The following is a 27,891-nucleotide window of genomic DNA, read 5'->3' on the forward strand; positions in this document are numbered from 1 at the left end:
TCCCTAAATCATCCCAGTCAGATGTCTGTCCAGCCTCTGTTTGAAGACTTCCATTGAAGGAGAACTCACCACTTCTCGTGGCAGCCTGTTCCACTCATTGATCACTCTAACTGTCAAAAAGTTTTTTCTAATATCTAATCTGTGTCTCCTCCCATTCAGTTTCATCCCATTGCTTCTAGTGTTTCCTTGTGCAAATGAGAATAAAGTTGATCCTTCTACAATGTGACAGCCCTTTAGATATTTGTAGACAGCTCACCACTCACCTGCAGTGAAGTGTGCAATCCTCTAATTTGGCTGAAATAAGCTGGGCAAGCAGTTAGGCAAACTGGAAAGCCCCCAAGGCAAATGCTTGGATATTTTGTGATGTCTGTAAGCAGCTTTGTGGTAGTGTGCTTTGGGCTAGTGTGGTGCCACCTGCAGGTCATTTTTCCTTACTACAGGTTTATGAAAATTAATGTTTAAACTGTATTTTGTGATCAAATTGTGGATGTGTGGTTTGTTTGGCAATTTTCTTGCTGAAGGGGGCAAGTTTACCTTTGAAATGGTGTATCATTTGTGTCTGGGTGCAGTATGAATGGAGATACAACGTAATCACCGAAAAACAGTGTTTAGAAATAATGGAATAGATTTGAAAAAATTTCTACATTTGTTTTTTTTCCGTCAAGATGGGGTGCAGAGTGTACATTAATGAGAAACAAAATGAACTTTTTTGAATTTACCAAATGGCTGCAATGAAACAAAGAGAAAAATGTAAAGGGGTCTGAATACTTTCTGCACCCACTATATATAAATGCATCATAATCAAAGACAAAGCTAGGCTTTTGGTGATCAAGTCACAACCATACAAAGCACAATGCCAGAAAGCTTCTGGTAAAGCCTCCACAAGAAGCAGGCTGACGATTGTAAATAAGTCTCTTGTGTTTCAGTTCTCCTTTGACGTCACGTTAGACCACGACCATGTTCTCATCTCCTTGGAGCAGGAGGACCAAAGAACTCAACGAACGGCAGGGGGTGGTGAAAATCTGCCCATTGGATTCTTTGTCTTTAAGGTGCCAAACAGTGAAATTCAAGATCATTCTTGTTCTGTCTTAGTCTACTGTCATTGATCCTTCACTGTTGCCTTCTTTGGTCAGGTGGAGATGAATCGTAAATACCGTTTACACTGCACTCCTGCTAAAGTTACTTCTTCAACTTATATAAACTCTCGCAGTGTCTTGGTTAATACGGAGCTACAAAAAGGGCGCTATGTCATCCTACCGACAACTTTCCAACCAGGACTGAATGGCTCCTTCCTTCTGCGACTGTATACAGACCGTGTCAGCCATCTAAGGTACAAAATTAGGCAGCTAATTATATTTCAGAACCTGTGCCCCGCTTGTGTTCCTCATGATAGATTGCACTGGATGACTGTATGGAGTTAAATATATAAAAACTGAATTCCTTCTCACAGGGAACTGACACAAGATGCTCCTCAGCCATCCTGTATGTCCTTCTTGGTGGGTACTCCGCGAGTGATCACCTCTATCACAGTGCATGCAGCATCGGGACTATCGGTGCCAGGAGGAAGCAGAGGTACAGTAATACTGCTACATTGACTCTTTAAAGACGTTTTATAGGTCCTGACTAATATTGTTTCTACTAGATCCCGCTTTTTATGCTACAGTTCATTGCGAGGGCAAAAAAGTAACCTCAAGGACAGTCAAGGGCCAAAATCCGGAATTTGACCTGAAGGCGGTATTCTACCGTAAGCGTGAGAAAAAACCTCTTATGGTTCAGGTCGGTATAATGTAAATGTAATGATTTATGTATTTTTTACTCACTGCCTCCGTCCGGTAATCTGAATATTCTCCAGGACATATCCAGATTGCCACATGGGCAAGTAGGATCTCCTTGAGCAGGACTTGATAGTTCACGAATGTCAAATTAGCCTTGTTGTCTATTTGTTTTTAAAAAGACCTCAAGTGAAGCTATGTGACAAGGATGATCATTGGGGCTCAGTAACTAGACCATGACCTCTCCCTAACCTAAAATTCAATGTTTTCCACTGAAGGACAGAAGAAAATTAGGTCAACTTGAAAAATAGCAGTCCCAAGTTTATTGGTTGTTTTTGTCTTCATCTATGTATTATTTTCGGTTGCGTTCTCTCACCTGGTTCTAGATTGCACATTCCAGATATCCCTATAGGGTAGTAGGATATTTGCAAGTGGACCATTACCAAGAGCCCCGTTTTCAAGGTCCACAATGGAGAAGAATACTATGTACATACCAGGTCAAAAATGTTTTAGCTCTTATTTACCCATTAGTTTCTTCCCCTTCCTCTTCTAGGGCCCCATGGTATCCACAGTCGCTCTCTATGGTGCTAATAAACCAAGAACCTTTTCTAATGATGTGCTTGATTTCAGGTCTGGCTGTCTCGTTGGTCCAGGGATGCTCTATTGGGAAGTGTATCCTTTCCTTGTGCCGTTGGAGAAGCCAACCAGTCCTCAGTCCTGAGACTGCAGAGGAAATATTTGACATCTGCGGGATACATCATGGTGGAGACGTCGAGCAGTTCAGACCTGACTGCTCTCTGACTCTTTCCACTCCTTCTTGTCTTTATCTCAACTCTTTATTTTATCACCTACATTTTGGTTGTAGCTTTCTCGTTCTCTCCCCCGCTTTCCTGTTCGTCAGTATTGTCACTCAGCACTTCCTTTCTGGTTGTCAGTATCTCTCGTCTATCGCGTATGAAGATGAAGAAACTGCTCTTGGTAGTCCTCTACTTTCTAAGTAGAGCAGGGTCAGGTAAGATATGTTTTTTTTGTTTTTATGTCCTTGGTCAGTCTGGTGGTAGAAGATCAATAACCATAACTAGTCATGTCTTTCTGAGAAGGTGGCTATAGTTGGAGACATGTAGAGTCTTGGACCATACTGGAAGACGTGTTTTTTTCAGGACCACCATATGCTCTAATCATGGTGCACTAAAGGTCCAACCATTAAGTAGTCAAAACAGTCTAATAGCTAAAGGGAGCTTATGAGGGTATCTTTGTGTTCTATGAGGACAATAACACCAACAATGACCCCATGAAGGTTGGGGCATAGTACAATTTTCACACAGTAAACAACAAGCTTCAAGTAATCTAGGATTACACTTATAACCCCAAAGTGTCAACAGAGTGAGAGGAGTCCATAGAGTGAGCATATGACACACCACAGATGTCTAGAGATGGTGGACTAAAAATGATATTGTCTTTTTCATTTATTGATCAGTGCAAGAATCATCTCCTCTTCTGGATGTACACTTCACTCAAAGACCATCCGATTCCTACCTGGTCATATGCACCCTTCTGATCCCTTCAGAAGAATGGGTGACCCAGGTGCATTGGAAAGAAGAACACACCAACGGAACGTACAGTGTCATCGCTGTGCTAAACCCTCACTGGGGGAATTACACCAAATCTCCTTATCAAGAGGTGGTGAAATTACATAAAAAGGATAGCAAAACCTATGAGATGGATGTAAAATCCCTGAAGATGCATGTCTGCTGTGAGGTGGTAACATTCCCATACGGGAATATTCACAAAAGCTGCATAACCGTGGAGGGAGACTCAGGTAAAATAGTGTTATCCTTACAATGTAGAGACAGATATAATGAGAATACATTAATATTACAACACACATGTCCAAAGAAAATTACATGAATACTGCTCCTATGTACAAGAATATAACTACAATAATACTGCCCCCTATGTACAAGAATATAACTAGTATAATACTGCCCCCTATGTACAAGAATATAACTACTATAATACTGCTCCTATGTACAAGAATATAACTACTATAATACTGCCCCCTATGTACAAGAATATAACTACTATAATACTGCTCCTATGTACAAGAATATAACTACTATAATACTGCTCCTATGTACAAGAATATAACTACTATAATACTGCCCCTTGTCACGGGGTCCTTCTCCGATACCACACAATCAATTAAGCTAGGGAAGGGTGAACAATCCCAAGACCTTTATTACAGGCAAAATTAGAAGGTCCATAAACAATCCACCACACTAAGGATACAATATTCCAGAACAAGAATGTAGTCCAGTAACAGGATAAAATGTCCAGGGAGATGAGAGTCCAAAACACTAGCACCAGAGGATAAAATGGGTCCTTCTCTCTGAAGTGCAGTCTTTACACAATCCTCTCCACACAGGAACTGACTTGACCAGCTCCTGTCCTCCCAACCCCCTTCCTTGTGTCCAGGGGTAGTCAAACAGGTTGGGGCGGTTTCCATGCCTCCCAGAGGAGAACAAAGGAGCCTTGGGGATTAAAGAACTACAGGGGGTCATCAAGAGACAGATACAGTCAGGCTATAGACATACAAAAAAAACATTATGAAAATAAGTGAAATAGAAATATACACAAAAGGATATCCACATAGCCTGTCACACCATCACAACCTCTCCCCCCCATAATAAGTGAGCACGCTATGGGGTCTACATAGACCTCTGGCCTGCTCACTTTAGTCCACGTTGCTCAGTTATTTATAGTTCCTTGTACAGTGGCAGGGGTAGGTCGGCCTGGGGAGCCTATGGTTCTTATTGTCGAGCCAGACCATTGGCGTTCTAGTGTTGGCTTCCCCGCTTGTATTGGATGGAGAAGCTGTAGGGTTGTAAGGACAAGCTCCACCGCAGCAATCTTCCATTGTCCCCTGATACGCGGTTCAGCCATGTGAGGGGGTTGTGGTCTGTAACGATTGTAAAGTCTCTGTCATACAAGTATGGCTGCAATATTTTTAGCGCCCATACGATGGCAAGGCAATCCTTTTCAATAGTGGCATAGGCAACTTCCCGATCCAGTAGTTTCCGACTGGCAAAAGCAACAGGATGTTCTTCTCTGGCGGCGTTCACTTGGCTAACTACTGACCCAATCCCAAAGGTGGATGCATCTGTCTGCACGAGGAACCTGCGCTTATAATCCGGGGCAGCCAAGACAGGAGCAGTGACGAGGGCGGTCATTAACGCTGAAAAGGCATCCTCGCATGCAGTCGTCCACATCACATTCCTAGGCATGTTCTTGCGGGTCAGGTCGGTTAGGGGCTTGGCCAAGGTGCTGAAGTTAGAAACAAATTTGAGATAGTAACCAGCAGTTCCTAAAAATACAAGTACCTGCTTTTTAGTCTGGGGTCTACACAAGTTGCTAATGGCTTCCTCCTTGGCAGGCTCAGGCCTTAGGGTCCCACCCCCTACTCTATGCCCGAGGTACTGCACCTCAGCCATCCCTATTTGACACTTATCAGGGCGAATGGTCAGTCCTGCAGTAAGGATACAGTCCCTCCCAGGTTGTGCTAAAAATGGCAATGCCGTCTAAGTAAGAACAGGCAAAGTCCTGACATTGTTGTAACAGTCGATCTACCAGTCTCTGGAAAGTAGCGGGGGCAGTTTTCATCCTAAAGGGCATTCCCAGGAACTCAAAAAGCCCAAATGGAGTAATGAAGGCCGAGCGCTCCAGAGCGTCCTCCGTTAGGGGTATCTGCCAGTACCCCTTGCTCAAGTCTAACATGGTCACAAATTGGGCACTGGCCAGACGATCCAATAGATCATCAATCCTGGGCATGGGATAAGCATCACTCTTGGTGGCATCATTTAATCGTCTGTAATCAACGCAGAATCGTGTTGTACCATCCTTCTTGGGGACCAGGACAACAGGAGAGGCCCAAGAACTGTGAGATGGCTGAATAACTCCCAGTCGTTTCATCTCCTCCAGTTCGTTCTTTATCATGCCTTGAACAGCCTCTGGAACCCGGTAGGCAGCCTGCTGGATGGGGTGTTGTCCGGGGGTTTCCACATGGTGGCTGGTGAGAGTAGTCTTCCCTGGCTTTGAGGAGAAAGCAGCAGCCCTCGGCTTTAGTACGGCGACAATATTGTCCTTTTGCATATCCGATAAATGGTAGCCCAGGCGCACTTTTTCCAGTGATCCTCCCGCTTGGGCAACCTGGAGGAGATCGAGGAGATACTCGGCGGCGGCGGTATCACTAGGGGGGTGGCAGACAGCTCGAACAGGCAGAGATCGATCGTGGTAGTCTTTCAGCATGTTAATGTGGACGGTTTTCTGTCGTCGACCACTAGAGTCCAGGGCAATAACATAGTTAGCGTCATTAATTTTCTTAACAACCTGATAAGGGCCTTCCCACACTGCTTGAAGCTTGTTGGCAGGGGAAGCAGTAATCATGAGCACTTGCTGTCCTTCCATAAATTCCCGGGTCCTGGCATTACGTTCATACCAGGTTTTTTGTCTGGACTGGGCCATTCGCTGATGTTCTTTAGCAAAGGTAGCTAGCTGGGCGAGACGGTCTCTGAGCTCTAGAACATAGGGAACGATGGGCATTCCGGTATCTGAGATGTCTCCCTCCAAATGTTCTTTAAGAAGAGTGAGAGGCCCATGGACCTTCCGGCTAAACAGTAGTTCGAAGGGAGAGAACCCTGTGGACTCTTGGGGGAACCTCCCGATAGGCGAAGAGGAGATGTGGCAGGTACTTTTCCCAGTCTTTCAACGTCAACAAAAGCCCTCAGCATATTTTTTATGGTTCCATTAAAGCGTTCACATAGTCCGTTGGTCTGCGGGTGGTATGGGGTGGTGCGAATGGCTCGAACACCACAGGTATGCCATAGGGACTGGACCAGATCTGACATGAACTGAGTGCCTTGATCCGATAATATTTCACTAGGAAACCCTACCCAGGTAAAGATGGTAACAAGGGCCTCAGCTACCTTTACTGCTGTAATACTGGACATGGCCACAGCTTCAGGATACCTAGTGGCATAGTCCACCACGGTCAGGATATATTTTTTCCCCGACCGGCTAGGGTGGGCCAGAGGACCTATGATGTCGACAGCTACACGTTGAAATGGTTCCTCAATTATGGGCAGGGATTGCAGGGGTACCTTATGTCGAGCCCTTGGATGCCGCATTCGCTGGCACACATCGCAGGTGCGGCAATAATGGGCTACCGACTGCGAGACGCCAGGCCAGTAAAAACTTTGGGTGAGTCTCTTTTAAGTCCTTTTTCTCCCTTGATGCCCAGCCAAAGGGATGTCATGGGCCAGTTGGAGTAGCTGTGCCCTCTACTTCTGAGGGACAATGAGTTGCCTGGTCCTTACGTCAGGGTTGCCCTGGTCACTGCCCTTTGTTACATAATAATACAGTCCGTTTTCTCAAGTGAAGCCATCCACATTATCTCCCATGTGCCCAGTTTCTGCCTTTCGCCTAAGGGCTGCTAAGGTAGTGTCACCCTCTATTTCTCTCCTAAACTCCTCTCTGTCCCAAGACTCTCCCAATGTAGTAGTAGCGAACGTATTGCTTACCGACTCTGATGCGGTTCGTGGTGGTTGCTCCCTGGTGAGGTCCGGATGATGTAGTGCTTGAAAGGCCTGTAGTCGGGTAACTGCTCCCACAAATTGGCACTGTAACTCCCCAATTTCGTTACCAAGGAGGATATCTGCAGGAAGTCCTCCCATATCTCCAATTCAACACAGTTTTTCTCCACAACCATAATCCAAACGCACAGAAGCTCGCTGTATATATTTGCGGGCACCCCCCGCCAGGACAATGGGAATTCCCAGACCCTGGTAAATTGCCTCGGGTCGAACCACACGAGGGTCAGCGATAGTCAAGAATGCCCCCGTGTCTCTAAATCCTGACACTTTGTATCCATCAATTAAGACATTCTGCAGATGGCGTTGCCGTTGTTCTGAGTAGCTAAAGGAAAGAGGCCGGAGTCCGTACACTCCAGGAGGAGTATCTATGGTGCCGTGGTCGGTGGTCCACTCTGGTGGGGGTGGTGGTAGCTCTTCCTCAGGCTGGGTGGAGTGCACAAGATGCACTGGATGAGGTGGGGCTGCGTGGGGCTCCCTCCGAATCCTGGAGGGACAGCCAGACTGCAAATGTCCAGGCTGCCCACACCCATAACACCTCCTCTCTGTGATACCCCCAGGTCGTGGTCGGAACTGTTGGGGCCTAGGATTGTGAGGTGTGATTGCCATCGGCTTGTGACCAGGTGGAAGGGCAGATATAATTGGAGGGGGACGGGGCGCGGGAGCAGGCCGTGGTTCATTGTCCAGAAGCCTCCTCCATTACGACCGGATAGTAAGGGCTTCATTGGCCAGGGCTGCAGCTCTATCCACGGTACACGGCGTGCGCTCCTGGACCCATTCCCGTACCTAGGTGGGGCACTTGGCCAGAAATTGTTCTTTAAGGAACGCCTGTATAACATCTTCCACAGTAAAGGCGTTTTCTGCTTCCAGCCATCTCCGACATGCCTGGGACATCTTATGTGCATACATCCTAAACAATCCCCCTGTGGTGCATGGGAGGTCTTGGAACTTGGCCCTATATGAGTCTGGGGTGATAGCATGGTAATCCAGGAGAGTCCGCTTTACAATGTTATAATCCCGATTCCGCAGTGCGTCAATGGTTCGGTAAGCCTCCGCCATGCTTCCGTTCAGGAGCCCCACTAACAAACGCATCCAGCTAGAGTGGGGCACCTCCATCACAGCACACTGCTGCTCAAAGTCTTTGAAGAACCCCTCCACATTTCCGGAAGCCTCATCAAATGGCTTAAACTCTGTCCTGGTGATCCGTACAGGCTCCCGGATCGTTGGGGTTACACTCCACATTGCGTTACTCCCTTTTTCAAGCTCCATTGCTTCCTGTCCAGAACGAGAATGTAGTCCAGTAACAGGATAAAATGTCCAGGGAGATGAGAGTCCAAAACTCTAGCACCAGAGGATAAAATGGGTCCTTCTCTCCGAAGTGCAGTCTTTACACAATCCTCTCCACACAGGAACTGACTTGACCAGCTCCTGTCCTCCCCACCCCCTTCCTTGTGTCCAGGGGTAGTCAAACAGGTTGGGGCGGTTTCCAGGCCTCCCAGAGGAGAACAAAGGAGCCTTGGGGATTAAAGAACTACAGGGGGTCATCAAGAGACAGATACAGTCAGGCTATAGACGTACAAGAAAAACATTATGAAAATAAGTGAAATAGAATTATACAGAAAATGATATCCACACCATCACACCCCTATTTACAAGAATATAACTACTATAATACTGCCCCGTATGTGCAAGAATATAACTACTATAATACTGCTCCTATGTACAAGAATATAACTACTATAATACTGCACCTGTGTACAAGAATATTACTACTATAATTCTGTCCCTATGTACAAGAATATAAATACTATAATACTGCCCCTATTTACAAGAATATAACTACCCTTAATACTGCCCCTATGTACAAGAATATAGCTACTATAATACTGCCCCCATGTACAAGAATATAACTACTATAATACTGCCCCTATGTGCAAGAATATAACTACTATAATACTGCCCCCTATGTACAAGGATATAACTACTATAATACTGCACCTATATACAAGAATATAACTACTATAATACTGTCCATGCACAAGAAGATAACTACTATAATACTGTCCCTATGTACAAGAATATAACTACTATAATACTGCTCCTATGTACAAGAATATAACTACTATAATACTGCCCCCATTTACAAGAATATAACTACTATAACACTGCCCCTATTTACAAGAATATAACTACTATAATACTGCCCCCTATGTGCAAGAATATTACTACTATAATACTGCCCCCTATGTACAAGAATATAACTACTATAATACTGCTCCTATGTGCAAGAATATAACTACTATAATACTACACCTATGTACAAGAATATAACTACTATAATTCTGTCCCCATGTACAAGAATATAACTACTATAATACTGCCCCTATTTAAAAGAATATAACTACTATAATACTGCCCCCTATGTGCAAGAATATAACTACTATAATGGTTGTGAAGGTGTGATAGGCTATGTGGATATCATTTTGTGTATATTTACTACCCCTGGACACAAGGAAGGGGGTGGGGACGACAGGAGCTTGTCAAGTCAGTTCCTGTGTAGTGAGGATCATGTAAAGACTGCTCTTCAGAGAGAAGGACCCATTTTATCCTCTAGTGCTAGAGTTTTGGAATCTCGTCTCCCTGGACATTTTATCCTGTTACTGGACTACATTCTTGTTCTGGACTATTGTATCCTCAGTGTGGTGGATTGTTAATGGACCTTCTAATTTTGCCTGTAATAAAGGTCTTGGGATTGTTCACCCTTCCCTCGCGCTGTTGATTGTGTGGTATCGGAGAAGGACCCCGTGACAATACTGCTCCTATATACAACTATATACAAGAATATAACTACTATAATACTGTCCCCTATGTACAAGAATGTAACTACTATAATACTGCTCCTATGTTGTGAGGATCGGGCGGGCCGCTGCCACCAAATTGTGACGGACAGCGGACCCTGTGCCACCAATAGGTCACGATCCCACCACCGACACGGGTTTGTCAGCGGACGGCGGGACGTGACGCACTGCCGGCATACGGCTATCACAGGCACAGTGGGGGCTTATCTTAGTTATCCCACCACTGGCACCATGTGGCAAAAACACAGCAAGCTAATCTTGCTCTAACAATTTATTGCAGGGGGGTATTTTGGTTGCCCCACTACTGCAAGCAACCTTCCAAGAACTGCGGGGATTTATGTATATCCCGCTTTCTCAGTTCCACTTTGGAACTCGCAGCGCTTCGGCGTCCCCTGTTATCAGCTCATTTTCTGCTCCACCAGTTAAGAGTTTTCCCGTTCTCCCTCTGGTGGTGACAGGAGGTTGGTTTAATTGGTAGTGATCTGCCACCTGATGAGGAGGATAACGATTGGATCTCGGGAGTATCAGACTGGATATTAGACAGCCGACGCCCTATCCTGGTGCTGGTGATTCAGTTTGCTTCTCAGGTCTTGGACTCAGCTCTGTTCCAGTCTTCTCAAGTTAAGTTTGTTTTTGCTAATGTTCACATTTGCTCTTGTTGGTCAGCTCAGTTTTTGTGTGGTCAGCCAGCCCGGCTGGGCTGTGCTGAAATTCCACTCTTATTTATCTGTATTTGCCAATTTGCCTTTTTTTGTCCCTTATTAGATTGGCCTCTTTTTGCTCTGTCTCAGAATATTTCAGAGTGCTGATATATTGGGAGAAGTCTAGTGACTTCAGGGTTAATTTTGCTATCAGATGTGTTGGACATTATTTTTGGTAGGGTTTTTGGCAGATTGCAGACAGTATCTTTCCTTTCCTGTCCTTTCTAGTTAGTTTGGCCCCATCGTTTGCTCAGCCTATTTTCCTGCCTTTGTTTGTGTTTTCATCTTGTTTCACCGTCAATACATGTGGGGGGGCTGTCTTCCCTTTGGGGTCGCTCTGGGGCAGTTTTCCTCTTTTCCTGCTTTAGGCTTATTTAGCTCTCCGGTTGTGACGAGGCGTCTAGGACCATCGTAGGAACGCTCCACGACTGCTGCTAGTTGCGTGGTTAGGATCAGGGATCTGGAGTCTGCATAGTTACCAACCGCTCTGGTTTTCTGACACTTAGCTTCTGTTGTTTTTTTTCCTCCTCGGCGACCATTTCATAACAACTGCCCGTATGTACAAGAATGTAACTACTATAATACTGCCCCTATGTGCAAGAATATAGCTACTATAATACTGCCCCTATGTACAAGATTATAGCTACTATAATACTGCCCCCTATGTACAAGAATATGACTACTATAATACTGCCCCTATGTACAAGAATATAACACTGCTCCTATGTACAAGACTATAACTACTATAATACTGCTCCTATGTACAAGAATATATCTACTATAATACTGCTCCTATGTACAAGAATATATCTACTATAATACTGCTCCTATGTACAAGAATATATCTACTATAATACTGCCCCTATGTACAAGAATATAACTACTATACTACTGCTCCTATGTACAAGAATATAACTACTATAATACTGCCCCTATGTACAAGAATATAACTACTATAATACTGCTCCTATGTACAAGAATATATCTACTTTAATACTGCCCCTATGTACAAGAATATAACTACTATAGTACTGCTCCTATGTGCAAGACTATAACTACTATAATAGTGCCCCTATGTGCAAGAATATAACCACTATAATACTGCCCCTATGTTCAAGAATATAACTACTATAATACTGCTCCTATGAACAAGAATATAACTACTATAATACTGCCCCTATGTACAAGAATATAACTACTATAGTACTGCTCCTATGTACAAGAATATAACTACTACAATACTGCCTTATGTACAAGAATATAACTACTATAATACTGCTCCCTATATACAAGAATATAACTACTATCATACAGCCTCTATATACAAGAATATAACTACTACAATACTGCCTTATGTACAAGAATATAACTACTATAATGCTGCCCCTATGTACAAGAATATAACTACTATCATACAGCCCCTATATACAAGAATATAACTACTATCATGCTGCTCCTATGAACAAGAATATAACTACTATAATACTGCCCCTATGTACAAGAATATAGCTACTATAATACTGCCCCCTATGTACTAGAATATAACTACTATAATACTGCCCCTATGTACAAGAATATAACTACTATAATACTGCCCCCTATGTACAAGAATATAACTACTATAATACTGCCCCATATGTACAAGAATATAACTACTATAATACTGCCCCTATGTACAAAAATATAACTACTATAATACTGCTCCTATGTATGACTATAGCTTTCCACACATATACAGTGGGGCAAAAAAGTATTTAGTCAGTCAGCAATAGTGCAAGTTCCAGCACTTAAAAAGATGAGAGGCGTCTGTAATTTACATCATAGGTAGACCTCAACTATGAGAGACAAACTGAGAAAAAAAAATCCAGAAAATCACATTGTCTGTTTGTTTTTCATTTTATTTGCATATTATGGTGGAAAATAAGTATTTGGTCAGAAACAAAATTTCATCTCAATACTTTGTGATATATCCTTTGTTGGCAATGACAGAGGTCAAACGTTTTCTGTAAGTCTTCACAAGGTTGCCACACACTGTTGTTGGTATGTTGGCCCATTCCTCCATGCAGATCTCCTCTAGAGCAGTGATGTTTTTGGCTTTTCGCTTGGCAACACGGACTTTCAACTCCCTCCAAAGGTTTTCTATAGGGTTGAGATCTGGAGACTGGCTAGGCCACTCCAGGACCTTGAAATGCTTCTTACGAAGCCACTCCTTCGTTGCCCTGGCGGTGTGCTTTGGATCATTGTCATGTTGAAAGACCCAGCCACGTTTCATCTTCAATGCCCTTGCTGATGGAAGGAGGTTTGCACTCAAAATCTCACGATACATGGCCCCATTCATTCTTTCATGTACCCGGATCAGTCATCCTGGCCCCTTTGCAGAGAAACAGCCCCAAAGCATGATGTTTCCACCACCATGCTTTTAAGTAGGTATGGTGTTTGATGGATGCAACTCAGTGTTCTTTTTCCTCCAAACACGACAAGTTGTGTTTCTACCAAACAGTTCCAGTTTGGTTTCATCAGACCATAGGACATTCTCCCAAAACTCCTCTGGATCATCCAAATGCTCTCTAGCAAACTTCAGACGGGCCCGGACATGTACAGGCTTAAGCAGTGGGACACGTCTGGCACTGCAGGATCTGAGTCCATGGTGGCGTAGTGTGTTACTTATGGTAGGCCTTGTTACATTGGTCCCAGCTCTCTGCAGTTCATTCACTAGGTCCCCCCGCGTGGTTCTGGGATTTTTGCTCACCGTTCTTGTGATCATTCTGACCCCACGGGGTGGGATTTTGCGTGGAGCACCAGATCGAGGGAGATTATCAGTGGTCTTGTATGTCTTCCATTTTCTAATTATTGCTCCCACAGTTGATTTCTTCACTCCAAGCTGGTTGGCTATTGCAGATTCAGTCTTCCCAGCCTGGTGCAGGGCTACAATTTTGTTTCTGGTGTCCTTTGACAGCTCTTTGGTCTTCACCATAGTGGAGTTTGGAGTCAGACTGTTTGAGGGTGTGCACAGGTGTCTTTTTATACTGATAATAAGTTTAAACAGGTGCCATTACTACAGGTAATGAGTGGAGGAAAGAGGAGACTCTTAAAGAAGAAGTTACAGGTCTGTGAGAGCCAGAAATCTTGATTGCTTGTTTCTGACCAAATACTTATTTTCCACCATAATATGCAAATAAAATGAAAAAAAACCAGACAATGTGATTTTCTGGATTTTTTTTTCTCAGTTTGTCTCCCATAGTTGAGGTCTACCTATGATGTAAATTACAGACGCCTCTCATCTTTTTAAGTGATGGAACTTGCACTATTGCTGACTGACTAAATACTTTTTTGCCCCACTGTATACTGTATATGTAGCGGTTTGTATATTTTGCTATATAATTGGTCAAGCTCATTTCTTATTTATTCCCCAGATGTGAACAAGTTCTGGTATGCCATACTGGGAACATTATTGGTCGGAGGATTTTTTGCTCTCGGTTCTCTTGTCCTCATTTGTCATATCTGCTTGATAAGGAAGGTTTCCCGGTAAGATCTTGTGATGCTACTCACGGTTTCTGACTTTTCTTCTTTTTTTTTTTATTATTGAAGGGTTGTGGTTTGTGGTAAATGAAGACATATACTGTCTGACCTCAATTATAAGCTGCTAGGAGAAAGCATTCATGAGCCAACGCCACATCAGTATATCAAGGGGCCATATCTGGCCGTTGTTTTTCTATAATGCTCCTCTTGGCGAAAAATAGGATCATTATTTTTGCATTTTTGTTGTTTTATAAATATAAGAATTCTTTAGTGTCAGGGTCTAAGACATATATGTATTGTATTATTTTTACCAGTAAATGGCTGAATAGAGTTTCAGCAGCTTGACGATGGGGATGGACTTTCTGTATGGACATTGAAATCACAACACCAAGAAGTAAAAGTCACAAAAATCACTGGATGGAGACGTTACTGATCTACAAATGGTGGAAAAATGGAGTCAACATTTTCAGAACATCTCAATTTGATGACTAATGATGTCCCCGATGTAAATCATAGAATCGTAGAGTTGGAAGGGACCTCCTGGGCCATCTGTTCCAACCCCCTGCTCAAAGCAGGATTCGCTAAATCATCCCAGTCAGATGTCTGTCCAGCCTCTGTTTGAATACTTCCATTGAAGGAGAACTCACCACTTCTCGTGGCAGCCTGTTCCACTCATTGATCACTCTAACTGTCAAAAAGTTTTTTCTAATATCTAATCTGTGTCTCCTCCCATTCAGTTTCATCCCATTGCTTCTAGTCTTTCCTTGTGCAAATGAGAATAAAGTTGATCCTTCTGCAATGTGACAGCCCTTCAGATATTTGTAGACAGCTAATAAGTCTCCTCTCAGTCTTCTCTTCTGCAAGCTAAACATTCCCAAATCCTGCAACCTTTCCTCATAAGACAGGGTTTGCAGACCGGTCACCATTCTGGTCGCTCTTTTCTGAACTTGCTCCAGTTTGTTGATGTCTTTTTTAAAATGTGGTGCCCAAAACTGGACACAATATTCCAGATGAGGTCTGACCAAAGAGGAGTAGAGGGCAATAATGACTTCACGTAATCTAGACTGTATGCTTCTGTTAATACATCCTAGAATTGCATTTGCCTTTTTTGCTGCTGCATTACACTGTTGACTCATTCAGTCTGTGATCTATTATTCACATATTCAGTCTTTTTCAGATGTGCTGTTGCTTAGCCCTATTCCTCCCATTCTATATCTGCTTTTTTCATTTTTATTGCCCAGATGTAGTACTTTGCATTTTGTCCTGTTAAAAAACAGTCTGCTAGTTGTTACCCACTGCTCCAGTTTATTTATATCTTTTTGAATCTTCTCTCTCTCTTCTCTAGTGTTAGCTATCCCTCCTAGCTTTGAGTCATCATCAAATTTAATTAGCTTACCCTCAATTCCTTCATCTAAATCGTTGATAAAGATGTTGAACAATACAGGGCCCAGGACAGAGCCCTGTGGTACCCCACTGGAGACATTCTTCCAACTGGATGTGCAGCCATTTACGACCACTCTTTGGGTCCGATCACTAAGCCAGTTGTGAATCCACCTAACAGTTGCCTTGTCCATTCCATACTTAGTCATTTTTTCAATAAGGATTGTGTGAGATACTTTGTCAAATGCTTTGCTGAAGTCAAGATATACTATATCTACAGCATTTTCCTGATCCACCCAATCAATGATTCTGTCATAGAAGGAAATTAAGTTAGTCTGACGTGACTTATTAGCTACAAACCCATGATGACGCTGTTTAATCACTTCATTCTTATCCAGGTACTTATATACATGTTGTTTAATAATTTGTTTAAAGATCTTTCCTGGTATAGAAGTCAGACTCACCGGCCTATAGTTGCCTGGGTCCACCTTCTTCCCCTTTTTGAAGGGAACATTTGCTCTTCTCCAGTCTTCTGGGACTTCTCCTGTTCTCCAAGAATTTTCAAAGATTATGGAGAGGAGTTCAAAAATTTCTTCTGCTATCTCCTTCAGTACTCTGGGGTGTAATTCATCTGGACCCGGAGACTTGAATTCATTTAGGTTAGCTAAGTGTTTCCTCACTATCTTTCTGTTTATAGATATCCTGGATTCTTATATTCCTTTAATAGGACAGTGAAGAACAGTTGATGTTACATTTCCTTTCTGAGAGAAAACAGATGCAAAATAGGAATTTAAAATTTCGGCCTTCTCAACATCCTGTCTTTACATTTCATAATTTTCATTCTGTAAAAATCCCATAGCATCTTTCACTTTTCTTTTACTTTTGACATATCCCCAAAATTCTTTATTATTGCTTTTGATGTCTCTTGCAAGCCTTAATTCATTGTCAGCTTTAGATAATCTGATTTGTGCCCTGCAGGTTCTGCAGACAGCATTATATTCTTCTTTACATATGCCTCCCTCTTTCCATTTTATAAACATTCCTTTATTCCTTTTTAGAATGTGCTAAAGTTCTGTGTTCATCCATCCTGGTTTCCTTAAATGTTTCCTATTCTTCCCTATTTTTGGAATTGTTAACAATTGTGCTTTGAGAATCTCATTTTTCAAGATTTCCCATCCTTCCTGGACATTTTTGTCCTTAAGGATATCCAGCCATTGGATCCCTCCAATTCTCTTTCTGATTCCCTTAAAATCTGCCTTTCTGAAATATAACCTTGACGTCTGAGTCTTCACAGGTCTTCCTCCTCTAGTTATCCAAAATTCTAAAATAGCATGGGCGCTACCTCCTAGGGTCCCAGCCACTTTTACCTCCTCAACCATTTCCTCCCTGTTTTTAAGGATTAGAGCCAAGGTAGCAGATCCCCTTGTTTTCTCCCCTACCTTTTGGAAGATAAAGTTGTCAACAAGAGAGGATAAGAATTTCCTTGACCTGTTAGTTTTGCCTGAAAGAGATTCCCAACAAATGTCAGGATAGTTGAAATCTCCCATGACCACTGTGTCATATTTTTTGGAGAACTCGGCCATTTGATGCATAAAGAGTTCATCCATATCTTCAGCTTGCAGAGGCGGCCTGTAGTAAATGCCTACAATGGTGTCCTTTCCATTGTTCTGTCCTTGTATTCTTACCCAAACAGTTTCCACAGAACTCCCAGTCTCTGAAGCTTCAATCTCTGTGCAGATATACGCGTTTCTAACATACAATGAGACACCTCCTCCTCGTTTATCAAGTCTGTTTCTAGCAAATAAGTTGTATCCTTCTAGACTTGTATTCCAATCATGTGCTCGATGGGAGATAAATCCAGAGCCATGGGAGCTGGTTTAGGTCACGCTGGCTGCTTACAGTAGCTCAAGCAACATGTAGCCTGGTCTTGTGGTGAAGGTAAATGGCTCCACCTTTATCTCAATATAACACAAAGCTGTTAGTTTTTGGGGACCGGCTATCATACAGTATACGACCCCACACCATAATCCCAAGAGTATGACCAAGGTGACGTTACCTCATGAAGGTCTCTTCATGGCGTTGTCCACGTTGTCTCCAGACACATCTCTAGTTATAATTGCTTCTAAGACAAAAGCAGGACTCAATCAAAGAGGACAGATCTCCATTCCAGCCGCCAATGCCATCTTGCTCTGCACCATGATGGCCTGTGAGATCGGTGGCGTGAGGTGAATGGACACCTTGCGTTTAGCTGGTAGAGCAATGTTGTGCAAATACCTCCTGGTAGTTTGTGGAGACTCTGTGTGACACCTCAGACTTCGTATGTGACATTCAATTTCACTTGCCGTACAGAGTGGATCAGTAGTGGAACCACTCTTCAAAGTGTCCCAACACGAAAACCCCAGGCCACATGTTTCTGGAGCTACATGGCCTACATGGCCTAATCCAGCTCCCATGGCTGCAGTGTCTCTTGACTTGTCTAACATCGAGCACATTGGGGATGTCATTCGTTGGTGTTTATGACACACCCACGAGGGCTGTGGGGTACCTGGAATCGGACCGGACAGTTCTATGGGGGAGGTCACGGGGCCGTGATCCGTTTCCGAGGTGCTGGCCGTGTCATAAAATATATGATAGTTATATGGTCTTTAATCGTGACGCCAACAGTGGTGTTCGGCAATGGGTGGTCGATGCTGCGGTTTTGGTCCACTGGGGCTGATGGTGACACAGCAAGGATTGTTCAGCTCCCCACGGGTATAGCGGGGCCCCAGGGCAAATATATTTGATTGTTCAGATGGTGGTGAAACGTTGGGGTGCAGAGAATAAGTGAAGGACACAGAGAGGTGCAGTTTTCTTTACCTCTTACTTGAAAGTAGATGTAACCTGGGGTACCAATTACAGATGACGGATTGAGTCCGGCTCGCCTGGAAGCATTCATGGGTTCCACCCTGCCAGGTGTGGTTGGGGACCTTCCTTCGGCGCTCTCTTTTTGGGTCCCTGCTGCTTGTAGCTAAGCTGCGGTCCTCTCCTGCTTGATGGTTTCTAAACTGTATGGCAGACAGTGTGAGTCTATATCATGGGCACTGTCCCTTTCACTGTCAGCCCAAGGCTCTTGATCTGCTGCCGTGCCTTCAGGTGTTCAGTGTGGCCAGTGAGCTTGCAGTCCCCTGCCCTCCAGATTCAGCGGTCACGGTGTCAGGGTAGCTATTTTGGGAGGGCTAAATTAACCCTTCACAGTTGAGCCAGTGATTTCCAAATTATTCCAGTGTTGCTAGCAACTCAAATGACCACACGGAGATAGGGGTCTCAGTATGGGAGGATCGAGGCAGATCACTAAGCCCCTTTATTTTAGTCACATCTTTTATAATCTTTTGCTCAATTATGCAAGGTTCTTAAGTACCAATAGCATCATTTCACTTTATAAGCCAATAATATTGCGAGAAAACCGGAAACTACATATATGTCCGTACCTAGATAGTGTAGAAAGTAGTATAATGGCATATTCAGAGCAATGCACACCCCCCCCCCCCCCGAGCCCCTTATCTTTGTACTTGATGAGAACAGTCTGGTTTCATGACAGCCCATGCCAATTATAAAAATTTATCTTACAACAACAAAAACGTTGAAACGAAACCTTACAGAGAATGGATAAAACGAAACTTCAACTCTGATTTTAGTATTAACCCTTCACATCCCCCCTACATAAATTTTTTTTAACACATATGCAGCATCAGAGGTGCTATCCCAAGCTAACAGCTTGAGGGGTACTGGTCTTCACATGACTGATGCCGTGTTACCAGTCATGGCTGTCGCGGCGCACCCGTCCCCCCTGTATACTGCAGTTCACAAATAACAATTTTTGATGATGGTGGTGGGGAACTTTTGGAGGTAGCCATGTGCTTGGCTTCAACATCTTCATCAAGTAGCCTTTTGAGATCGGTGCAGAGAAGAGCAGGGGCAACAACGCCTTTGGTATCATCATTAGCTGTCTTAGTGCAGAATTTCAAAATACATACAGAAATACACCAAAGAACAAGTTTTAGTATCACATATACAAGGATACAGGCAGCAACGTGTAACAAGCTTTGTAAGATCCCAGCTATCCAGCCCCCAATTCCCTTAAACCAATTGGCTGGATTGAGAAAGGAGAAGGTGTCTGACCACCAACTGTCCTTAGTACGATCATTATCTTTATCGTATTAATCTCTGAATCTTTGAATATCTTCTAACTTTAACTTTTATCTTCTACCAATAATAATATGAAAAATGCGGAAAACCAAAACATTATGCCCCCATTATTTGCTATTGGCTTGTTGGGTGATGAGGAGAACTTCATAGGGACCGTCATACAAGGGTTCTAGTCCGTGCTTCCTGACATGCCTCTTCACGACTACCAAATCACCAGGCTTCAGGTTATGACAGGTGTCGGTTTCTGCTGAATCTGGAAAAGAAGAGAAAACTAGAACATAAGTGTTAGCAAGATTTTTACTAAGCTGAATAACATATTGAACAACACGGTCAGTTTCTTCTGATAACTGCTGAGGCTGGAAATTTACAATTGGGGGCCTAGTACCAAACAATATCTCATATGGGGACAGGCCATGTTTTACAATAGGGGTAGTACCAGGGCCGGATTATAGGCAGGGCAGGCGGGGCTTCAGCCCCAGGGCCCCCACCACAAGAGCTTCTAAGGGGGCCCCCACCACATTCCTGCTGGCTGCTGCAATGGCACTCCATCTTCTCCCCACCTAAAAGTGAGTGACCGTGGGGGCGGCATTATGTGCTCTGCTACCAGCAGCATCTACAAGTAGCGTGAACGCTGATGCTGCTGGTAGCGTGCAAAGGCTTGTGATGAGATCACAGGAGGTAAGGTGTCAGGGCCTGCGATCATGTGACCCCTGTCTCCTCCCCTCCTGTGACCTCATCACAGGTCCTGTGCGCACAGCACTGAAAGCAGCCATGTATGTGGAGTGCGGCTCTGCGGGTGGAGGTCGGTGCTGGAGGCTCCATTATTCTCTATGTGGAGTGGGGCTCTGCGGGTGGAGGTCGGTGCTGGAGGCTCCATTATTCTCTATGTGGAGTGGGGCTCTGCGGGTGGAGGTCAGTGCAGGAGGCTCCATTATTCTCTATGTGGAGTGCGGCTCTGCGGGTGGAGGTCGGTGCTGGAGGCTCCATTATTCTCTATGTGGAGTGCGGCTCTGCGGGTGGAGGTCGGTGCTGGAGGCTCCATTATTCTCTATGTGGAGTGGGGCTCTGCGGGTGGAGGTCGGTGCTGGAGGCTCCATTATTCTCTATGTGGAGTGCGGCTCTGCGGGTGGAGGTCGGTGCTGGAGGCCCCATTATTCTCTATGTGGAGTGGGGCTCTGCGGGTGGAGGTCAGTGCTGGAGGCTCCATTATTCTCTATGTGGAGTGCGGCTCTGCGGGTGGAGGTCGGTGCTGGAGGCCCCATTATTCTCTATGTGGAGTGCGGCTCTGCGGGTGGAGGTCGGTGCTGGAGGCTCCATTATTCTCTATGTGGAGTGGGGCTCTGCGGGTGGAGGTCGGTGCTGGAGGCCCCATTATTCTCTATGTGGAGTGCGGCTCTGCGGGTGGAGGTCGGTGCTGGAGGCTCCATTATTCTCTATGTGGAGTGGGGCTCTGCGGGTGGAGGTCGGTGCTGGAGGCTCCATTATTCTCTATGTGGAGTGTGGCTCTGCGGGTGGAGGACGGTGCTGGAGGCCCCATTATTCTGTATGTGGAGTGTGGCTCTGCGGGTGGAGGTCGGTGCTGGAGGCTCCATTATTCTCTATGTGGAGTGCGGCTCTGCGGGTGGAGGTCGGTGCTGGAGGCTCCATTATTCTCTATGTGGAGTGCGGCTCTGCGGGTGGAGGTCGGTGCTGGAGGCTCCATTATTCTCTATGTGGAGTGCGGCTCTGCGGGTGGAGGTCGGTGCTGGAGGCTCCATTATTCTCTATGTGGAGTGTGGCTCTGCGGGTGGAGGTCGGTGCTGGAGGCTCCATTATTCTCTATGTGGAGTGCGGCTCTGCGGGTGGAGGTCGGTGCTGGAGGCCCCATTATTCTCTATGTGGAGTGTGGCTCTGCGGGTGGAGGTCGGTTCTGGAGGCTCCATTATTCTCTATGTGGAGTGCGGCTCTGCGGGTGGAGGTCGGTGCTGGAGGCTCCATTATTCTCTATGTGGAGTGCGGGTGGAGGTCGGTGCTGGAGGCTCCATTATTCTCTATGTGGAGTGCGGCTCTGCGGGTGGAGGTCGGTGCTGGAGGCTCCATTATTCTCTATGTGGAGTGTGGCTCTGCAGGTGGAGGTCGGTGCTGGAGGCTCCATTATTCTCTATGTGGAGTGCGGCTCTGCGGGTGGAGGTCGGTGCTGGAGGCCCCATTATTCTCTATGTGGAGTGTGGCTCTGCAGGTGGAGGTCGGTGCTGGAGGCCCCATTATTCTCTATGTGGAGTGCGGCTCTGCGGGTGGAGGTCGGTGCTGGAGGCTCCATTATTCTCTATGTGGAGTGCGGCTCTGCGGGTGGAGGTCAGTGCTGGAGGCTCCATTATTCTCTATGTGGAGTGTGGCTCTGCGGGTGGAGGTCGGTGCTGGAGGCTCCATTATTCTCTATGTGGAGTGCGGCTCTGCGGGTGGAGGTCGGTGCTGGAGGCTCCATTATTCTCTATGTGGAGTGCTGGTGGAGGTCGGGGCTGGAGGCCCCATTATTCTCTATGTGGAGTGCGGCTCTGCGGGTGGAGGTCGGTGCTGGAGGCTCCATTATTCTCTATGTGGAGTGCGGCTCTGCGGGTGGAGGTCGGTGCTGGAGGCTCCATTATTCTCTATGTGGAGTGCGGCTCTGCGGGTGGAGGTCGGTGCTGGAGGCTCCATTATTCTCTATGTGGAGTGCGGCTCTGCGGGTGGAGGTCGGTGCTGGAGGCCCCATTATTCTCTATGTGGAGTGCGGCTCTGCGGGTGGAGGTCGGTGCTGGAGGCCCCATTATTCTCTATGTGGAGTGTGGCTCTGCGGGTGGAGGTCGGTGCCGGAGGCTCCATTATTCTCTATGTGGAGTGCGGCTCTGCGGGTGGAGGTCGGTGCTGGAGCCTCCATTATTCTCTATGTGGAGTGGGGCTCTGCGGGTGGAGGTTGGTGCTGGAGGCTCCATTATTCTCTATGTGGAGTGCGGCTCTGCGGGTGGAGGTCGGTGCCGGAGGCCCCATTATTCTCTATGTGGAGTGCGGCTCTGCGGGTGGAGGTCGGTGCTGGAGGCTCCATTATTCTCTATGTGGAGTGCGGCTCTGCGGGTGGAGGTCGGTGCCGGAGGCTCCATTATTCTCTATGTGGAGTGTGGCTCTGCGGGTGGAGGTCGGTGCTGGAGGCTCCATTATTCTCTATGTGGAGTGCGGCTCTGCGGGTGGAGGTCGGTGCGGAGGCTCCATTATTCTCTATGTGGAGTGTGGCTCTGCGGGTGGAGGTTGGTGCCGGAGGCTCCATTATTCTCTATGTGGAGTGCGGCTCTGCGGGTGGAGGTAGGTGCTGGAGGCCCCATTATTCTCTATGTGGAGTGCGGCTCTGCGGGTGGAGGTCGGTGCTGGAGGTTCCATTATTCTCTATGTGGAGTGCGGCTCTGCGGGTGGAGGTCGGTGCTGGAGGCTCCATTATTCTCTATGTGGAGTGCGGCTCTGCGGGTGGAGGTCGGTGCTGGAGGCTCCATTATTCTCTATGTGGAGTGCGGCTCTGCGGGTGGAGGTCGGTGCTGGAGGCCCCATTATTCTCTATGTGGAGTGCGGCTCTGCGGGTGGAGGTCGGTGCTGGAGGCCCCATTATTCTCTATGTGGAGTGCGGCTCTGTGGGTGGAGGTCAGTGCTGGAGGCTCCATTATTCTCTATGTGGAGTGCGGCTCTGCAGGTGGAGGTCGGTGCCGGAGGCTCCATTATTCTCTATGTGGAGGTCGGTGCTGGAGGCTCCATTATTCTCTATGTGGAGGTCGGTGCTGGAGGCCCCATTATTCTCTATGTGGAGTGCGGCTCTGCGGGTGGAGGTCAGTGCTGGAGGCTCCATTATTCTCTATGTGGAGTGCGGCTCTGCAGGTTGAGGTCGGTGCCGGAGGCTCCATTATTCTCTATGTGGAGTGCGGGTGGAGGTCGGTGCTGGAGGCTCCATTATTCTCTATGCGGAGTGCGGCTCTGCGGGTGGAGGTCGGTGCTGGAGGCTCCATTATTCTCTATGTGGAGTGCGGCTCTGCGGGTGGAGGTCGGTGCTGGAGGCTCCATTATTCTCTATGTGGAGTGCGGCTCTGCGGGTGGAGGTCGGTGCCGGAGGCTCCATTATTCTCTATGTGGAGTGCGGGTGGAGGTCGGTGCTGGAGGCCCCATTATTCTCTATGTGGAGTGCGGCTCTGCGGGTGGAGGTCGGTGCTGGAGGCTCCATTATTCTCTATGTGGAGTGCGGCTCTGCGGGTGGAGGTCGGTGCCGGAGGCTCCATTATTCTCTATGTGGAGTGTGGCTCTGCGGGTGGAGGTCGGTGCTGGAGGCTCCATTATTCTCTATGTGGAGTGCGGCTCTGCGGGTGGTCGGTGCTGGAGGCCCCATTATTCTCTATGTGGAGTGCGGGTGGAGGTCGGTGCTGGAGGCTCCATTATTCTCTATGTGGAGTGTGGCTCTGCGGGTGGAGGTCGGTGCTGGAGGCTCCATTATTCTCTATGTGGAGTGCGGCTCTGCGGGTGGAGGTCGGTGCTGGAGGCTCCATTATTCTCTATGTGGAGTGGGGCTCTGCGGGTGGAGGTCAGTGCTGGAGGCTCCATTATTCTCTATGTGGAGTGCGGCTCTGCGGGTGGAGGTCGGTGCTGGAGGCCCCATTATTCTCTATGTGGAGTGCGGCTCTGCGGGTGGAGGTCGGTGCTGGAGGCTCCATTATTCTCTATGTGGAGTGCGGCTCTGCGGGTGGAGGTCAGTGCTGGAGGCTCCATTATTCTCTATGTGGAGTGTGGCTCTGCGGGTGGAGGTCGGTGCTGGAGGCTCCATTATTCTCTATGTGGAGTGCGGCTCTGCGGGTGGAGGTCGGTGCTGGAGGCTCCATTATTCTCTATGTGGAGTGCTGGTGGAGGTCGGGGCTGGAGGCCCCATTATTCTCTATGTGGAGTGCGGCTCTGCGGGTGGAGGTCGGTGCTGGAGGCTCCATTATTCTCTATGTGGAGTGCGGCTCTGCGGGTGGAGGTCGGTGCTGGAGGCTCCATTATTCTCTATGTGGAGTGCGGCTCTGCGGGTGGAGGTCGGTGCTGGAGGCTCCATTATTCTCTATGTGGAGTGCGGCTCTGCGGGTGGAGGTCGGTGCTGGAGGCCCCATTATTCTCTATGTGGAGTGCGGCTCTGCGGGTGGAGGTCGGTGCTGGAGGCCCCATTATTCTCTATGTGGAGTGTGGCTCTGCGGGTGGAGGTCGGTGCCGGAGGCTCCATTATTCTCTATGTGGAGTGCGGCTCTGCGGGTGGAGGTCGGTGCTGGAGCCTCCATTATTCTCTATGTGGAGTGGGGCTCTGCGGGTGGAGGTTGGTGCTGGAGGCTCCATTATTCTCTATGTGGAGTGCGGCTCTGCGGGTGGAGGTCGGTGCCGGAGGCCCCATTATTCTCTATGTGGAGTGCGGCTCTGCGGGTGGAGGTCGGTGCTGGAGGCTCCATTATTCTCTATGTGGAGTGCGGCTCTGCGGGTGGAGGTCGGTGCCGGAGGCTCCATTATTCTCTATGTGGAGTGTGGCTCTGCGGGTGGAGGTCGGTGCTGGAGGCTCCATTATTCTCTATGTGGAGTGCGGCTCTGCGGGTGGAGGTCGGTGCGGAGGCTCCATTATTCTCTATGTGGAGTGTGGCTCTGCGGGTGGAGGTTGGTGCCGGAGGCTCCATTATTCTCTATGTGGAGTGCGGCTCTGCGGGTGGAGGTAGGTGCTGGAGGCCCCATTATTCTCTATGTGGAGTGCGGCTCTGCGGGTGGAGGTCGGTGCTGGAGGTTCCATTATTCTCTATGTGGAGTGCGGCTCTGCGGGTGGAGGTCGGTGCTGGAGGCTCCATTATTCTCTATGTGGAGTGCGGCTCTGCGGGTGGAGGTCGGTGCTGGAGGCTCCATTATTCTCTATGTGGAGTGCGGCTCTGCGGGTGGAGGTCGGTGCTGGAGGCCCCATTATTCTCTATGTGGAGTGCGGCTCTGCGGGTGGAGGTCGGTGCTGGAGGCCCCATTATTCTCTATGTGGAGTGCGGCTCTGTGGGTGGAGGTCAGTGCTGGAGGCTCCATTATTCTCTATGTGGAGTGCGGCTCTGCAGGTGGAGGTCGGTGCCGGAGGCTCCATTATTCTCTATGTGGAGGTCGGTGCTGGAGGCTCCATTATTCTCTATGTGGAGTGCGGCTCTGCGGGTGGAGGTCAGTGCTGGAGGCTCCATTATTCTCTATGTGGAGTGCGGCTCTGCAGGTTGAGGTCGGTGCCGGAGGCTCCATTATTCTCTATGTGGAGTGCGGGTGGAGGTCGGTGCTGGAGGCTCCATTATTCTCTATGCGGAGTGCGGCTCTGCGGGTGGAGGTCGGTGCTGGAGGCTCCATTATTCTCTATGTGGAGTGCGGCTCTGCGGGTGGAGGTCGGTGCTGGAGGCTCCATTATTCTCTATGTGGAGTGCGGCTCTGCGGGTGGAGGTCGGTGCCGGAGGCTCCATTATTCTCTATGTGGAGTGCGGGTGGAGGTCGGTGCTGGAGGCCCCATTATTCTCTATGTGGAGTGCGGCTCTGCGGGTGGAGGTCGGTGCTGGAGGCTCCATTATTCTCTATGTGGAGTGCGGCTCTGCGGGTGGAGGTCGGTGCCGGAGGCTCCATTATTCTCTATGTGGAGTGTGGCTCTGCGGGTGGAGGTCGGTGCTGGAGGCTCCATTATTCTCTATGTGGAGTGCGGCTCTGCGGGTGGTCGGTGCTGGAGGCCCCATTATTCTCTATGTGGAGTGCGGGTGGAGGTCGGTGCTGGAGGCTCCATTATTCTCTATGTGGAGTGTGGCTCTGCGGGTGGAGGTCGGTGCTGGAGGCTCCATTATTCTCTATGTGGAGTGCGGCTCTGCGGGTGGAGGTCGGTGCTGGAGGCTCCATTATTCTCTATGTGGAGTGGGGCTCTGCGGGTGGAGGTCAGTGCTGGAGGCTCCATTATTCTCTATGTGGAGTGCGGCTCTGCGGGTGGAGGTCGGTGCTGGAGGCCCCATTATTCTCTATGTGGAGTGCGGCTCTGCGGGTGGAGGTCGGTGCTAGAGGCTCCATTATTCTCTATGTGGAGTGCGGCTCTGTGGGTGGAGGTCGGTGCTGGAGGCCCCATTATTCTCTATGTGGAGTGCGGCTCTGTGGGTGGAGGTCGGTGCTGGAGGCTCCATTATTCTCTATGTTGAGTGTGGCTCTGTGGGTGGAGGTCGGTGCTGGAGGCCCCATTATTCTCTATGTGGAGTGCGGCTCTGCGGGTGGAGGTCGGTGCTGGAGGCTCCATTATTCTCTATGTGGAGTGCGGCTCTGCGGGTGGAGGTCGGTGCTGGAGGCTCCATTATTCTCTATGTGGAGTGTGGCTCTGCGGGTGGAGGTCGGTGCTGGAGGCTCCATTATTCTCTATGTGGAGTGCGGCTCTGCGGGTGGAGGTCAGTGCAGGAGGCTCCATTATTCTCTATGTGGAGTGCGGCTCTGCGGGTGGAGGTCGGTGCTGGAGGCTCCATTATTCTCTATGTGGAGTGGGGCTCTGCGGGTGGAGGTCCGTGCTGGAGGCTCCATTATTCTCTATGTGGAGTGGGGCTCTGCGGGTGGAGGTCGGTGCTGGAGGCTCCATTATTCTCTATGTGGAGTGTGGCTCTGCGGGTGGAGGTCGGTGCTGGAGGCTCCATTATTCTCTATGTGGAGTGCGGCTCTGCGGGTGGAGGTCGGTGCTGGAGGCTCCATTATTCTCTATGTGGAGTGCAGCTCTGCGGGTGGAGGTAGGAGCTGGAGGCTCCATTATTCTCTATGTGGAGTGCGGCTCTGCGGGTGGAGGTCAGTGCTGGAGGCT

The 27,891-nt window shown here is 47.7% G+C and overlaps 1 protein-coding gene across 7 annotated transcripts in view; it reads left to right on the top strand.

Annotated features, from left to right (window-relative positions):
* LOC141054360 (calpain-5-like) overlaps positions 1–27,891 on the top strand; it is a 58,444-nt gene that overhangs the window by 14,822 nt on the left and 15,731 nt on the right. For 4 of the 7 annotated variants that reach the window (XM_073551679.1, XM_073551683.1, XM_073551681.1 and 1 more), the window contains exons 9-15: positions 927–1,049; positions 1,134–1,330; positions 1,451–1,572; positions 1,643–1,776; positions 2,403–2,784; positions 3,250–3,591; positions 14,390–14,501. In XM_073551679.1, coding sequence (XP_073407780.1) covers positions 927–1,049; positions 1,134–1,330; positions 1,451–1,572; positions 1,643–1,776; positions 2,403–2,573 — 747 coding nt within the window. In that variant the 3' untranslated portion in view covers positions 2,574–2,784; positions 3,250–3,591; positions 14,390–14,501. Of the gene's footprint in view, positions 1–926; positions 1,050–1,133; positions 1,331–1,450; positions 1,573–1,642; positions 1,777–2,402; positions 2,785–3,249; positions 3,592–10,753; positions 12,722–14,389; positions 14,502–14,809; positions 15,300–27,891 lie in introns of those variants that run through there. The other 3 variants (XM_073551682.1, XM_073551685.1, XM_073551684.1) reach the window with 3 other exon arrangements.

This window comes from Dendrobates tinctorius, unplaced genomic scaffold, assembly GCF_039654945.1.
Source record: "Dendrobates tinctorius isolate UK_male_01 unplaced genomic scaffold, ASM3965494v1 ptg000178l, whole genome shotgun sequence".
NCBI classification, from domain to species: Eukaryota; Metazoa; Chordata; class Amphibia; order Anura; family Dendrobatidae; genus Dendrobates; species Dendrobates tinctorius.